Source organism: Notechis scutatus, chromosome 2 (genome assembly GCF_049901735.1).
Source record: "Notechis scutatus isolate UNSWTSFEM ecotype Mainland chromosome 2, rNotScu1.2, whole genome shotgun sequence".
NCBI classification, from domain to species: domain Eukaryota; kingdom Metazoa; phylum Chordata; class Lepidosauria; order Squamata; family Elapidae; genus Notechis; species Notechis scutatus.
The window spans coordinates 205,424,341-205,441,592 of record NC_142010.1 but is presented as its reverse complement, the minus strand read 5'-3'; the positions used below and the strand labels follow the sequence as shown (position 1 = coordinate 205,441,592).

The 17,252-nt window shown below is 41.3% G+C and overlaps 1 protein-coding gene across 1 annotated transcript in view; it reads left to right on the top strand.

Annotated features, from left to right (window-relative positions):
* The first annotated feature begins 1,394 nt into the window (after positions 1-1,394).
* The window catches only part of SLC28A3 (solute carrier family 28 member 3), a 53,380-nt gene continuing 37,522 nt past the window's right edge, over positions 1,395-17,252 (top strand). Inside the window, exons 1-3 of the mRNA XM_026674719.2 lie at positions 1,395-1,562; positions 16,173-16,256; positions 17,035-17,117. Coding sequence (XP_026530504.2) covers positions 1,497-1,562; positions 16,173-16,256; positions 17,035-17,117 — 233 coding nt within the window. The 5' untranslated portion in view covers positions 1,395-1,496. The remainder of the gene's footprint in view (positions 1,563-16,172; positions 16,257-17,034; positions 17,118-17,252) is intronic.

Below are 17,252 nucleotides of genomic sequence, written 5' to 3'. Positions count from 1 at the left end.
CATAATTTTGAAGTGTTTTTCAATCATGTTATTATTAAACAGCAGGAAATGACAGCGGGAACTCAGTCAAGAAAAGAAGTGGTACTATTTGTGAAATTAACTTCCTGTAACTTTGTTGTATTTCCCAGGTTGTGTGTAAAAACTTTTAACAGGTCTATGAGGGTGGTTCTGAGTGCTTCCTCCCTATCTTCAGCCATAAAAAAAAAACTACAAACAATATTCCTCAAAATAAACAGTGGTCTTTCTCTTGAAATTTAGAAATATGCTTCATTGATAAGATTTGCAAGTGGCCATCTCTGCTTTTTCCTTCAAAAAGCAAGACCATGATCATGGTTTGTTTAAACTTATTTCATTGGATAAATCATGATTGCCTAGGATTGCCCAACATGCACTATAAACCATGGTTTAAGAATGGCAATAGACTAAGTCAAATTCAGACAAACCACATTGTGACAATGTATATTATGAACCCAAGTTTGAACAGGGATGCCTGTTCAGGAACTAAAAAAATTCAAGGTGGTAGGCACAACTGTATAATGGAAGCCCCATTTCCTTTTCAATATGTGTGCAATGACATACATACAAAATAAGATGGCTGACATTTCCCTGATTCTGAGAGTAAACTTTATTGTTTTACTTTATGGTATTATGCTGATACCATAAAATCAAGCTTTTGGTGTATTATATTTAATGTTTTTCTATCTCCATTTTTACAGAAAATAATGTATTTAACAATTACAATTATCCAAAGGAAACATCAAAAAAGGTGTTTATGTATATGTTAGAGTCAGCTTGGCCTACTAGTTAGGGTAGCAGGCTAGAAACCAAGAAACTTGGAGTTCTAGCTCCAACTTATGCATGAAAGCCCATTGGATGACTTTGAGCCAGTCACACTCTCTAATCCCATAACATCAGGCTCAGGCCTCAAGCCAATGGGTCAATTCCAATTGTCACGTAGTACACTATTGAACCATGCTACCATTCTTGGTCATGAATCTTTCCCATCTTTCAAAGAAATCTATCTAACTTGCAAAGATCTAGATCTATGTTCTGCCCATTTCTGCGACACTCCCAGACATAAATCCAAACCTTCAGTTCTTTCAGAAGTTCTTCAATCATTAGGAACATCGTCCTTTCCCATTCATTTATAACACGGTGTAGAAATGTGGGTTGCCTCCCAAAATTGTAGAATGGGCAGTTTCATTGTTCCACAAGCAAGCACTTGATGCTCATAGGCAAGTGTTAATCACCATCTTACAAATTTCACAAACTTGGAGTTTTACAGTTTTGTATGGGAGAATGACTGCTCAGAGACACACAGGGAAGTGGAGCAATGACCTGAGTGTAAGGGTGTGGTTAAGAGTCAGACAAATGTCAAGAAGGAGAGAACATACAGCTTATCTAGATGTTGCTGCTTGGCTGGGTAGGACCATAGTTACAGCTCTGCCAGCAGGAGAGGTGCCTGTTTCTTTAAATACCTTTGTGGGATTACAGCTATGTCTACAGCTATGTCCACAATTAACCGCACTTCTTCCAATTGCTACAAGAACCCAGGATTTGAGGTAAGTCTAAAATGGGTTGTTTTTTGTTGTTCTAGAAAAAGTTCATATACTTGAACACAGTTTCTGGGAAGCACTGTCACCTGCTTCGCAACAAGCAACAATTTTTTAATAACAAATAAACTTGCTAAGAAAAATCCTGTCAGTGCAAATGCTCTTTTCTCAAAGACTGGATACAATTACGCCATTGTGAAGAGATATGCCACTTGCTGTGTTTTCCCCCCCCCTCCCTGGATTATTATATCAATAGAACAAATTAGTCCTACTCCTGTTTGATTCGGGAACTGAATTAGTTGCAAGTACAACTTTTAGATACATTCTGAACTTATTAAACCTATTTGGGGGAATCAGATTTCCAGTCTAGATCACGTTGCACAGATTGTAATGATTGTGGTAGCAGTATTCATTGTACAACATGATTGTTTTGCAACACATTTGTATGTATAATTGCATCTTTAAGTATCTTGTTCCATTGTACCAATGTTATCAACACTACTTCAAATTGTTGCTGGAACTTTGCACTTTGATATGGCCCAAGGGCTAATCAATAAAGATTTTTATTATCTTGGAATGATTCATTTTTAAACAACTTTAGAAAATCAAGAAACTCAGATTTTGATGGGAACAAGTGCATTTAGGAAGGAAGTTTTCTCCTGAAATCCCATTCTAATCTAAATTGCATCTCCTCCCTCTCCTACCCCCCACAATCTCACTGGTTCCTACATCTAGTAGTAGTTTGGAGTTAGGGTAGTTTCTAAATATTTGGGCTGTAATTCCAATCAGCTAGAATTCTGGCTGTTTTATTTCATAATATCTGGAAGAGACGAGGCCAGATGGGAAAAGACTGAACTAATCCCATCATAAGAAGAAGAAAAAACACCCCCAAAGATAGATATCCATATCATGCTTCAATTTAAAGCTGGTTAAAAAGAAGAAGAAAATAGATTGATAGAACCTTTACTCTGAAGTAGGGTTTTCCTTGGATCTCCCATACCCTTTTGGCACCAAGTTAATTTCTTTGATTTTCAGAGATGAATAGATTAATCATTAAACTTAAAACAAAGACTATCAGTCGACATTAATATAAATGTGTTCCAGTTTATTTATTCTAAAAAATAAGTGAAGAACTTATATCAATCATCCAGTGGCACTTAGCTTTTTTTTTTTTTTTTTTTTGTGGTCAAAATATCACATAATAGCCGCTGTGAATTATTATCAAGTTTAACAGGGACAACTGTGGGATGTAGGAAGTAAGAAGGATTGGCAACCTTTTCTCTTTTTCACCTTCTTCCTCATAAGTGTTTGTTATGAATTAATTCTTAATATCTTCATTCTCACTATTACTCAGGTTGAATTGAAAGTGTCATTATTTATTTATTTTATTTTATATTTATTTTGATTTGTTAATTGCTTACAAGATAATAGGTATAAGTATAAACATAGTTATGAATATTCATAGTTATGAATAGTCGTATTTCCTGCAATCAAGTTTGGTGCAGTTAACCATGCGTTTGTATCTACCGTGTTTCTCATATAATAAGGCCGGATCTTATTTTTTTTTGAGCCCCGAAAAAATGGCTAGGCCATCTTTTTGGGGGTGACTTAATTCCACCCCCCACCCCCCCGCATCTTAGGGCAGGTGGCGACTGCTTGGATGTTGACCTTGGTGTTGGTGGGGCACTTCGTATCGGGGTCAACGCAGACAGCACCATATCCGGGTATGCAACAAAAGTACTTCCTAATGGCAAGCCCCCCACCACCATTCCCCCCATTTCGCATGTTTTAATATAGGCCTTAATTTGGGGGAGGGGCTTAATTTCATTTCATGCCTATAAAACATGCTGTGACTTCCTATTGGGGGAGGCCGTATTGTTGGAGAAACAGGGTATTGTGTGCTCTTGTATAGTTGTGGTTGAAGCTGAAGTATTCATTGACAGGTAGGACATTGCAATGTATGATTTTATATACTATACTTAGATCGGACTGAAGGAGGCGTAGTTCTAGCTTTTCTAGGTCTAGAATTTCAAGTCTGGTGGCATAAGGTATTCTGCAATGAGTAGAGGAGTGGAGAAGTCTTCTTGTGAAATATTTCTGGACTTTCTCTATTGTGTTAATATCAGATACATAATGTGGGTTCCAGACTGATGAGCTGTATTCAAGTATTGGTCTAGCAAATGTTTTGTATCCTCTAGTTAGTAGTGTGATATTACCAGAAAAGAAGCTATGTAGGATTAGATTAACAACTCTTAATGGCTTTTTGGCTATGTAGTTACAGTGGGCTCTAGCACTTAGATCATTTGAGATGAGCACTCCAAGGTCCTTGACAGAGTTTGGATCATCAACAAGGTCTTGGCTGTAAAGCATTATGGAATGTATGATTATGGAATGTATGATTGCAGAAAGTACGACTTCAGCAACAGAGTGGTCAATGCCTGGAATGCACGACCTGACTCTGTTGTTACATCTTCTAACCCCCACTCCTTTAACCTCAAATTAACCCCATTCCTAAGAGGTCTGTAAGGGGCATGCATAAGTGCACCATCGTGCTACTGTCCCTGTCCTATTGTCCCCATTTAATTATACCTATTTCCTGTATTCTTACTCATGTTTATACTTATATCTATTATCTTGTAAACAATTGACAAATCAAATACCGTATATGCCGGCGTATAAGGCGACCCGGCGTATAAGACGACCCCCCAACATTTCCACTCAAAATATAGTTTGTTATATACTCGCCCCCTCTTCCGCACGCCTTCCACTTTTGCACTTTTTTTTTTTTTGAGGCACTTTTGTGCACCGTGGAAATGAATCCCGTGAAGCCGAAAGGAGCAGCCAGCCTTCTCCCAGCTCCCAAGGAAACGAGGCTCGCACCGCCCGAGCTCCGCTGAGGTATCCGGCTGGGGCTGTCAGGAGTTGTTACCGTTGGCGCAGCTCCGCGCGGCTCCAGTCCCGCGTTGCCTCGGGAAGGGAAAGGCAAAAAGGAAGAGCCGCGGCGGCGCTTGGCAATGGCAGCAGCGGCTCCTGGTTTTGCCTTTCCCTTCCCGAGGCAATGCGGGACTGGAGCCGTGCGGAGCTGCGCCAGCGGTAACAACTCCTGACAGCCCCAGCCGGATACCTCAGCAGAGCTCGGGCGGTGCGAGCCTCGTTTCCTTGGGAGCTGGGAGAAGGCTGGCTGCTCCTTTCGGCTTCACAGGATTCGTTTCCACGGTGCGCAAAAGTGCCTCAGCCGCGGGCAGCCGCAGTGCTTCCCAATTACTATTTGCCGGCGTATAAGACGACCCGGCATATAAGATGACCCCCCCAATTGGAGGCATGTTTTTCAGGGCAAAAAAGTCGTCTTATACGCCGGCAAATACGGTAAATAAATAAATGTAAGTCTAAGTGCTGTAGCTTTTGCTCTTGCTTGTTGCTACTGCTATGAGTGACTGACATTGAGGCATCCGGTCCAGCTATAGCTATCCTTCTTTTAAAGCAGTGTCTGTGGGATGACCTTCATTTTATCTTCACAACCCTGTTGAAATATGCCTAAAGGTAAACTGTGATCTCCACAGTGAAATGAGGATTTCAACATTGTCCCATTCCATTTCTTGACAGTGAAATGAGGACTTCAACATTGTCCCTGTCAGTGTGTGCTCCCTTCAAAATCCAAGAAAGAAATACTCAGACTCCATGGGTTAGAGCAAAGTTATCCTTTTACTGGAAATCAAAGTGGAAGCTACAGATTTAATTCCGAATCTGAGAAATTGCCGCGCAGATAACATATACAAAGGAATGGAAATGCTCCCACCCCCCAAAGTCCAAATGACTCTTCCAATTAAAAGTTCTGAATACGATCATGTGGCCATCTCCAAGTGGTGATGAGGCTTCTGTCCGTTGACCTTGACATATTTTGATAAAAGTTCGCAGTTGCGCAAAAGGGGATAGAAGCTAGCCAAGAAATGGAAAGTTAAAGACAGGAATCCCCCTCCCCTTGCTACCCACAGCAAAGGAATGCAAAACACCTCCAGCTTTCTTCCCCTCCAAGTTCCCCCCTCCCTCCGTTGCTAATGACAGCCGAAAGAAATAGATTGGCATAGCAGCAGAGAAGATGAAATAGTTAGGATGCAGAATATATATATTATGGAAGATATCTTGAGGCTGACAGTCCCATTCCATTTCTTGAATCATTACACCTCAGTGCAATTCCTACAACATCCCTGGAGGGTACCCAGGTGGGATACATCATTCTCTGCCCAATTGACCTGTTTTCAAATGTGGAACCTAACTGGATGATGAAGCTATTGTAGAAAGCACTCACATATGCATTTATCACTTACCGGTAAATCAAATAACCATCAATATAGAAAACTAGATATGGCCTTCGGGTCATAAGTTTTAACTAAGAGACAATGCTAAAAAAAGAAAGAAAGAAAAGTATTTACTAATGCAAGCACAAGATTGGAATAAAACTCTTATGATTTTCTAAGAAGGACTTTTGTGGCAAACAAAACTTTGATGGGATAATGGGAACAAATCAGCTATTAATCAAAAAAATTCTGCTCAGTAAGGTCAGATGAGGAAAAGAAAATAGAAAAGATCATGAGCATGCAACAGAACTTTCTCGAGAATGCAAGAGGAAAATGCTCTTTGCAATCTCTTTTGCAAGATGTCCAATTTCAGCTTTTTCCTGTGCAAGATTTGTAGGAAGTCTTGTAGAAAGTTTTTTTTTTTTAAAGGAAAAAGAAACTCATTTACAAGAAAACAAAGAGCTTGCATCTTTGTTGCAAAACCAGCTACTAAACGGACCAAAAATTGTGTTTTCTTACTGATCTTTAGCAAAATACGGTACTGCAGAAGAGAAAATGCCACAAGAAGAAAATAAGGAGTGTAATTTATGGTCCTTGCAAAAATACAGTTCCTACATTTTATTGTTGCATGCCTGAAGTTTGGAGGGTGCAATTGCATCTTAAAGTTTGTGGCATATTAAACAGATAAGTAAAAGTCCAGGGCTTGTAGTTTGACCTCTTATATGGCAGAATCAGGACAGGCAGACAAAGGGTGTTTTTTAAACAAATAAACAAAATGAAAACTTAATGAAATTAAGGAATTGATTTTTGTGCTTTGCCTCTTTCCTCTATTCCAATGGTGGGATTCAAAAAAAATTAGTACCAGTTCTGTGGGTGTGGCTTGGTGGGTGTGGCAGGGGAAGGATACTGCAAAAACCCCATTCCCTCCCCACCCCACTAATCTGCTTTCTAGCTCTGTTCTCTTGTGCAGGGCAACAAAAGAAGACCCAGCCAATCAGCTGGGACTCGGGAGGCAGAGAATAGATGGGAGCGGGGCCAGTCAGAGGTGGCATTTGCCGGTTCTCCGAACTACTCAAAATTTCCACTACCGGTTCTCCAGAACTGGTCAGAATACCACCCAGGGAGCAGAATGTGTATTTGTGTGTGTGTGTGTGTGTGTGTGTGTGTGTGTGTGTGTGTGTGTGTGTGTGTGTAGATCTATGTTTGTGCGTATCTTCCATTTTATCTTCACAACTCTATGAAATGAGTTGAGTGAGTGTCCAAGGACACTTAAAAAGGCCCATGACTTTGCAGACATTTGAATCTAGATTTCCCTCAGTTTTCAAGTTTATTATGTAGGTAATGTATGTATATCAAGAGGTTAAATATTTGACTAAGACTGAGTGTGAATGATTGGCCCAAGATCATCAAGCTGAGTTCCTAAGACAGGACTAGAACTCATGGTTTCTCCATTTCTGGCCTGTTACTTTAACTACTGCACCAAACTGGTTCTCGTTATTATATTACTAAGATTTAAAAGTGTCTGTTGTTTGAAAAGTAAGTTCAACAAAAATCATCATAACGACGGGATCCCCAATTATAACTTCAAAAAAGGCAACTAGGATCTTATAGACAACGATCTCTCATCTCTTGATTGGCAACATCTATTCACTGGATACAATACGTATCTGATATTAATACAGTTGAGAAAGTCCAGAAATATTTCACAAGAAGAGTTCTCCACTCCTCTACTCGTTGCAAAATACCTTATGCCACCAGACTTGAAATTCTAGACCTAGAAAATCTAGAACTACATCACCTTCGGTCCGATTTAACTATAGTATATAAAATCATACATTGCAATGTCCTACCTGTCAATGAATACTTCAGCTTCAACCATAACAATACAAAAGCACACAATAGATACAAACTCAAGGTAAACCCCACCAAACTTGATTGCAGGAAATATGACTTCAGCAACAGAGTAATCAATGTCTGGAATACTCTACCTGACTCTGGTTTCTTCCCCAAACCCCAAAAACTTTAACCTTAGACTGTCTACTATTGGCCTCACCTTTCCTAAGAGGTTTGTAGGGTGCGTGCATAAGCGCACCAATGTGCCTACCGTCCCTGTCCTATTGTTTCTTTTTATTTTTCTTATATGTATCCATTTCATGTATTCATAACTATGTTTATACTTATACCTTTTATCTTATAATCGCTTGACAAAAATAAATAAATAACTAAAAATAAAAAGGACTATCATTATCAAATGGAAGGTAAGTTTACAGTCCACAAGATTGCCTGCATTTTAATACTATTAAATAAAGATACTCAATTATATTTAATACAAATACAAAAAATGTGGCTTTTATTAGCTTTAAAATGTGCCTCTTTGGATTTAGCTAAATAATTTATTAAGCTTAAAAGCCATTCTTTTTTTATTTTAAAATGCCAGTGTGATCATTCATAGATAGTAGAGGTCAGCTAAAAAATAGCATGTGACCTCCAGTTTTAGCAGAGGCTCCCAGCACCTCTTAAAGTGGAAGAAGCACCCTTCATTCCTTACAGCACCACAAGATCCCATTACAAATATTCAGTGGCAAAATGGATAAATGTCAATCCCTGATCATGAGTATCAAAATCGATTGCATCATGGGTTGGATCGTGACATAGCACAATGTTTTTTGCCTTTGCGGAGCTGGGGTGGGCATGTGTCATATCTGGCCCGCGGGCTGCCAGTTTAACAGACCTGCCTGAGATCATCATTTGGACCCAGTGTTGGAATTTTTAGGGAAGGAATACAGGGTGGAAATGGAGAAGGAAGATTCTGGAAGGCAAGGTATTTCCAACTCCACCTCTAAAATTTCAAAGGCTCTACCTTAGAGGCCCCAAATCATATTTCTGCCAGGAACTGTGTATTTGTGGGATTTAAGGTTGGTGATGGGAAGAGTTTGTTCCCAGATGCCTCCCACTGCCTCCTATCCTTAATTCTGTATATTGAAATAAGTTAAAGTAAAAGCTGGGGGGGGGGGGAAACCGAGCACAGTTTGTTTTTTTCCTCTGATTCCGCTTCACCAAATGTAAGGTGATCAATTTTTTACAATGAGAAGGAGGACACAAATAAATTGAAGGAAAAAAACAAAGACAATAGTGCACGGCGCACTCTCTCAAAATAATTCTCCTGTGTGGGGCACATGCGTCTCATAATCACGTCTCGCCGCATTGTAACGGGCCTTGATGAATCATCATGTCAAATACAAATACGTCACATCACACACAACGGATAGGATCAGCATTGATCAAATACAGAGATTTACAGATTAGTCTTCAAATATCAAAAAGGAGGACATGTAGGAGGACACTTTTCGAGAGAGGACAGAACTTACAAAAGGAGTGTCCTCCCTAAAGGAGGACGGTTGGTCACCTTACCAAATGGTCTCCGTTGGCCCTCTTCACCCTTGAAAAATTGAAGCTTGGCTGCTAAGACTCTAATCGGTTTCAGATTTTGATTTGTCTGACTGTTGAACTGTACTCTGATCCACTAATGAAATGACCAATCTCACCTTTACAGTGAATCAGTATATTTAACTTAGGAAATTCATTAACGGGTTTCTTCACACAAACCATAATTGGGAAACTCAAAGGCACTTTTTTTTATTTTCAAAAGGCAACAGGATTCTTTTTTTTCCTTGAGGAAGAAGAAAACATTTCAATTCTCATCCAAGAAGCTTCATCAGTTGTGACTGGATGGAAGAATGGGTTCTAACAGGATGGGATGGGGGGAATGGAACGATTATATTTGTTTGTAGTCATCTGGTCATTAGCACTCTTTCTGAGAGCCGTTGAGGCTACTTGGGGGTTACCTGAATCACAGTCCAAATTATTCAGGTGACCCCCAAGGGCACAAATAAACCCCCAAGTGGCCTCAACAGCTGTCAGAGAGAGTGCTAACAACCAGATAACTGCAAAAATATATCATCCTTCCATTCCCCTCCCCCTTCCTGTCAGAACCCATCCTTTCATCCTCCCATCATCCAGTCACAATTGATGAAGCTTCTTGGATAAGAAGTGAAATATCTTCTTCCTCCTCCTCCTCCTCCTCCAGGAAAAAACAGTCCCGTTGCCTTTTTTTTTTTTTTAAAGCACCTTTGGGACAACTATGACTAAAACTCTCCATAGACATGTTTGGGAAAGTTCTCTTGAGGCTGGGAAGGCTGAGGATGGATCAGTTGATGGATTATTTATTTACAAATGGCAATTTAGCCCAGGCAGGAAGACATCTGAAAAACAAAGCATTTCAAAAAGATTCCACCTTTATTGACTCATTATAAAGGAAGCGTGGGAAATTCATATTACAGTTACGATTAATCTATAGCTACCCAGGATTACCATTAAAGGTATTGTACTAAAATCCATGTTCTTCCTTCCTTGCCAGGCAAAGGATAAATCAGCAGATACCAGCCGAGCCTGGATGTTGCTAATTGCTAGCATGAGTTTGCTCAAAATATAAGGCTACAAATTCTACCTATTTGCTCTTCATTCGGTTTCTCTCTACTCCACCCTCTTAGTCATGATCTGGCTTTGTTTCTCTGTGAAAAATTAGAAGCTGTGCCAAAATTATATGCATGGATACTGAAACCAAAAAGGGTTGGACCATCTTTTTGTGGCCAGGAACTGCACTTGATATTATTTTGTGGGCAGTGATATAGTACAAATCAGACCATATTTTTCTTTCTTTGTTTTTTTAACTGTTAAGCTAATGTTAAGATTTATGTGATCTCTGTGAGACATACAAGACTGGACTAGAATGAAACTTGCAAAATTGTATTTAACCAGAAATACAATGTGTAAAACATTCAGCAGATAATGAGTTAACTACACGATATGAATGTGGGAATTATTCTTTGTTCTTTGTGTACGTGCTAGGACAACGGAGCCTTCTGGTGGTTGGCTGCAACACGAAGCAAGGAGCAAGGACAAACTGTTGCCATTTCTTACCCAGAATTGTAGCAAACTTAAACTTTGCAGCTTTGTATGCTTATGTGAATGATCAGTGCATTTTGGGTGATGTAATGCGTTTGTGATAGGATGCTAACAAAAATTGCTACGTTAACAAAGATTGCTTCTAATAAAAGAGGGTGTTGGAGTTTGCTCTGGGCTTTCATCCCGAGACAACCCTGCGTTGTGTCTTCTTTTCATGAGAGACCACCACAACTGGTGACCCGACGTGATCCACTAAAAGCGATATGTCTTTGGCACACCCATTCTCATCGTCTGGAATAGACTTGGTGCACCCCATCCGCTTGAATCGCTGGCGACAACGGATCCCTCGTGAGTATGGGTAGTAGATTCTCTAAGGAACAGGCAGCTCACATTCAGGAAATCAGAGAATTGACCAAACGAAATTTTTTACCTTTAAAAGGGGGCTCCCTTCATGCCCCCTCACAAAAACCTCTATTGAGGAACTCCTAGAATACATTTGGCAACACTGCCCTTCTTATCCGGCTAAAGGCAGTATCAAAACTACAGTATGGAAGGAGATTGGAAAATACCTTCACGCAAGTCCTAGGGCCCCTTCGTCTATATTAATTGCTTGGAGGGTGGTTTTGAGGCTCTCTCCTCTCTAGAGCAACCCCTACTTGGCCCCCTTTCTGCACCCCCTCCCTATGTGAATCCTGCTGTACAACTCTTGCTCCCGCTGTGGCGCCTGTGTCTCTTAAACCGACTGCCCCCGGAGGCAAATGAAGTCGGTAAACCTCCCCCTCCTTCTCCTGACCCCCTCACCCAATCCCTCTTCTTCTTCTCTTGCTCTCCCTTCTGTGCCTTCCTCTCCTGCCTTAACTGGCAGGAGAGGGTGCCTTTGCTGCTCCCACAGCTCAATATAATAGCCATATTAATGCTCTTAACCTTTCTGCACAAGCCGCTCTGCTTGCTCTCTCTCGCTTGGATGACCCTCATACCTCCACAATCTTTTGCAAAATTCTACAAAATTCCAATGAACCCTATGCCGATTTTATTGAACGCTCCAAACGGCCCTACAAAGGCAAATTACAAATGAGGCGGCTCGGCAGGAAATTCTTCTTAAATTGGCATATGAGAACGCTAATGCAGACTGCAAAACCTTGCTTACTCCCTTGATTAATTCTCCAGATGCCACTCTAGCCCAATTCCTACAAGCCTGCAGGGTGGTGGGAACACACCAACACTTCCGAAATGATGGCTGCAGCTATCACCAGAGGTAATAAGCCATCTGGTAATTGTTACAATTGTGGGAAGCCCGGTCATTTTAAATCACAATGTTGAGCCCCCGGCAGGGGGGCAGCAAAGCCCTCCGCCAGTAGAGATGTTCGACCAAAAACAGTCTGCCCGAAATGTAAGAAAGGCTATCATTGGGCTAATCAATGTCGATCAAAAACTGAACCCTCAGGAAAGCGAGTAGAGGGCCGGCAGCTAGCCCCTCCCCAAGGCTGCCCATATACCATCCACTGTGTATGAATTATCAGTGGCAGAAGATGTGCTCATATCCTTTCCCCATCTACCACTCTCTGTCGGCGCACAGCTTCCTCCTTCTGCCTCCTTCTCCTCCGATAAAACTGCTCTTATACAATCTCACCCTCATGCCCTCCTCAAAGGAATCTCTGTGGTTCCCGATCTGCTTTATCCTTCCTCAAAACTCTCAGCCATTAACCTTTCTGTGCTAAGTTACAAAGGGTGACGTCGTAGCAAAAATGATCCTGTACAAAATTTTGGCTCCCTGTGACTTCTGAAAATCTCACAGGGACTGCACAAATTAAGCCTGTCATCCTCCCCTTCACACGAATTTGTGGGGAGGGACTTGCTCTCTCAATTTGGCGCTAAATTGCAGCTAGAATGACTCACCCTCTTCCCCTTCGCTTGACCTTGCATTGCAGCAATTAACAGCCGCATCCGCTGCTACTATTCTATCCGCTTTCTCTCTTTCTCCCCTAACCCCTTGGGACAGTCATAACTATTTTCATCAAAATAAAAAGGGCTCTTATGAAGGAATTCCAAATCACTGCCCAAGAGGCTGCTGCAATTATTCAATGACCTACTTGCAGCAAGCAAGCCCTGCCCTGCCAATGGGAGTAAATCCCAGAGGCTTAAAAGCATGCCAAATTTGGCAAATGGATGTAACCCAGTATGCGCCTTTTGCACCATGGAAATATATCCATGTTTCAGTGGACACATACTCAGGGTTCATCATGGCCTCCCGCAAAGAGGAGAGACCACAAAACATGTCATTAACCACTGCATCCGGCCATTTGCGTGCCTGGGAAAGCCCTCGGAATTAAAAACTGATAATGGCCCGCCTATACTAGTACCAACTTTGCTACCTTTTGTAAACAATGGGGCATTTTGCACAAATTTGGCATTCCATAAATTCTCAAGGGCAGGCCATAGTAGAAAGAGACAATCTGACCCTAAAGAATGCTCTTGACAAAGTTCAAAACTCGATGGGGAAACTCACCCCAGGGCTACCCACGCTGCAAAACAAGCTTAACTTGTGCTTATTTACACTGAATTTCCTGAATGAGACTGGCACATCTGCTTCTTCTGCCGCTTCTCGACACTTTTGCTCTCCATCCAAGGATGCTCCTAGACCTCCAGTCTACTTTCGACAGTTGCCAGACCCCACATGGCACGGGCCTGCTGAACTTATAACCTGGGGACAAGGGTGCGCTGCTGTTTCCTACAACAACAACAACACCTGGGTCCCGGACGACAAGTGAGGCCTTTTCTACCCAAACCAGCCTTGCCTACATCAGCATCATGAAGCTGCCCGCTGCATTCATCATTTGTTTCCTGGGCTTCCACATCGTTCCTGCCGATACGACAGCCACCCCATCCTCCTGCGACACCTGCATCAAAACTACTTGCAGCGGAACGACAACCCAATCCATCCTGATCTATCATACTTTGAAGCCTGAGTGCAACTCCACGACGGTCTCTCCTTGTCTGCATAACAACACTCAATATAGCGCGATGTTACACTGCCAAAGGCATTCAGTGCTACAAGCCTAAGGCAGTGGGACCCGTTACAGCATCCCTCTATGTCTATGCATACAAAGGTGGCTCCAGTTCTGATCTTGCAGGAATGTTCTCTACCAGTCAAACAAAAAATGGGTACATAATCCATAATGTCACTCGGGGGTACCAACACCTCAGTATGCTTTGATGCTTGCTTTGCCATCAGCAAAGGCCAAGGTCCTAACGACGCTGCAGGAGTTACCTGCGGCTCACACAGCTGGCAGAGGTCTTATCTACAGGAAAAGAAATATCTCTTTCAAAAGGTGTCCGGGACTAACGTGGGGGCCACCACTGTTTACAACTACTGGTACACCCCACCTATTGAGTCTGCTCAAGTAAGAGGCCCTCAAAATATTAATATCACTGTTAAATCAAGCTCCACTTCATGTACCACTGACAAATGTAATCCCATTTGCTTGTACACTCACTTACCTGAATCTAAGGGGGTACAATATCGTTTTTTAGGTCTTGGTATCGACGGTACCGGACGTGACCAATATGGTTATATTATATTGAAAATCCACACCACCTCCATAAAGTCAACACCATCCAAAGTTTTCTGGGAGTATGAAGACAAAATTGGCAAATTGAACTCTCTCCCTATTCCCCCAAAGCTCATAACATGTTTGGATCCTGGTTCCCAAAATTGCCTGGTTTGCAAGCTATTGTAGTGCTCATTGGTATGATTGCTGCGGGATGTGTTGTATTGCCTTGTGTATTACCCATCTTTGTACGCACTATTTCTAACAGTTTATCCCTCTTGGCTGAGAAAAAAGCCACTGCGCAGGTAATGGCTCTCTGGAATCAACAAATAACTAACACATATGAACCACTGCCATCCGAAGATGAGATAGGAGAGCCAACCTGTGACGACCCAGATGAGGACAAGATGTTTGTGATGGTTGAAGAAGTCACGAACGTCGTGGATAACATCAGCATGCACAGCACTCTTGCCTACGTGCCTGACAAAGGCTGTTATTGGGACTAAAACACTCCCTGTCTCGTAAAAAGGAAAAACAGAGGAGATATGGGAATTATTCTTTGTTCTTTGTGTACGTGCTAGGACAACGGAGCCTTCTGTTGGTTGGCTGCAACACGAAGCAAGGAGCAAGGACAAACTATTGCCATTTCTTACCCAGAATTGTAGCAAACTTAAACTTTGCAGCTTTGTATGCTTATGTGAATGATCAGTGCATTTTGGGTGATGTAATGCGTTTGTGATAGGACGCTAACAAAAATTGCTACGTTAACAAAGATTGCTTCTAATAAAAGAGGGTGTCGGAGTTTGCTCTGGGCTTTCATCCCGAGACAACCCTGCGTTGTGTCTTCTTTTCATGAGAGACCACCACATATGAATTACCCCAATCATTGAAAACCAACAGTCCCCCTTTGTCCAAAGTTGATTAAGCAGTTTTTATTTGCAATTTTATAGTAAGCCAATCTGAATGCTACTCTGATTTCTCAAAATACTAAAAGCTTCCATTATTTGCCAGCAGATAACTCAATTCCAATTGATAGCACAATAATAGTAACTGCCAACTTAGAATTTGCAACTTGAATGGGTCCCCCATGATAATAGTCCATATAATGTGTGTGTGTGTGTATGTAGTTTATTTCTTGCCCAGTGTGGTATTCCAGTTTAACCAGAGAAATTAAAACATGGAAATTGTGTTTAGCTTACAACTTTTGTACGGATCGTACTTCAAACTAGCAACAAACCATGCAGCTGATTTTTAATGATCATTGTGCTGGAAAAATATGGAAATATGTAGGTGCAGATGCAGGGGGATCCAGGAATCACAAAAAAATGGGAGCATTTGGAGATCTAGAATGCAGTTTATTCACTCCTGTCTACCTTATTCCCACTTTTTGTTATCACAGCAGTGGGAATGCAATCCTCCTCACAATATCTCAATATTCTGTACACACTTACCATTAATGGCTTTTGCCTGCCTTTAATTCTCTTTCTTTCTTATGAAGGCATCTGTAGAGAATATGGAAGATGGCCTGAGCAGAGATATGCAGGAACCACTACCTAAGCAAAAGGGGATAAAACTTTTTAAAGTCCAGAGCAAAGAGATAATTCAGAATTCAGAAACAGCTCAGGCAGATACCTGCCTAACTCACTGAATGATAAGTAGATGAATTCAATCAGATTTGGAAGATTCCAAATCGTTTGCTGGATTGATCTACCTAGTGGGGCAGCAGGATATACGACACCCCTGTTGTCCCATGTGCTAACTGAAGTCTATTCATCTCAAGTCATATCATCTTCAAATGTTGTGCCTTGCAGGAAGACGCTGACTCTTCAAAGACGAACAGTAGTGCATTAAGAAACAGAAACTTAGAAAGAAGTAATTCCCTTCAATCTGACGAGGTAAGAGGAAAATGGGTGGGTTCATAGGTCACATTCAGTTGAAGCAGCCTGGAAGGTCAAAAACAAAATATGCATTTACCAGAAATTCTTTGATCCCTTACCTTGCTTCTTATAGAAATATTGTGCAAAACCACGAAATTGCTGAACTGGAAGTAAGCATGTTTCAGTGAATAAGGATGGGTCTGGAAAATAACAGAAATGTACTTCTCCTTTTTGGTATAGTTTAACATAAGAAACGCCCCGGGCTAGGCTGAGGTTATGAAATGTATAAAAGTGACGCCTCAGGAAGAGCCAGGGGTTCAGAATTTGCCATGTTAATGCTCTGAACCTTTGTGCACAAATAAAAACCTGTATTCTCCAACCTTTCATGGTCTTGTGTCCTGATTTGGAAACAGGATCTGCTGCAACACAGTCATGATAAATTTTGTTTGTGTTGGCTTTGTATGCTGATTTAATACACTGTGTTTTTCTCTGTTTGTTAGCGTTCATGCTACAGTTGTTTTAAATAAGTAGTTTGGGAACGGGGAAGGAACCAGAATATGATTGTGGCATGGTGAGAAAAGTTATAAGTTTTGGGTAACCTAACCCCACCCTGTCAATCAAACATACCTAAAGATTATTAAGATAACTGAGCAAATGTTGGATGGTGAAAAGAGAACAGACAGCTTGAGAGCACTGAGAAATGGAAGGCGAGTTTTCTTTGTATCTGGCCCTTGAAGACGAGCCAAGGGAATAAAAACACAAGATTGATAACCCATTTTGCTTTCTCTTCTCCTAGCATGAGACAGACATCAATATTGACAGTGAGCCACATGGAAGTCAACCTGAATCAGAAGAAAACAAGAAACTTGGGTGCAAGGGGTAATAATTTCATAGGAGTTCTCCACCGATTAATGTCCCCCATCAAGTGAAGTTTTAGTGCATTCAGACACACTGAGCTCAGTTTTCGGCTTCAGAGTTCTTTTCGATATGTAAATAGCAGTGGTGGGATTCAAA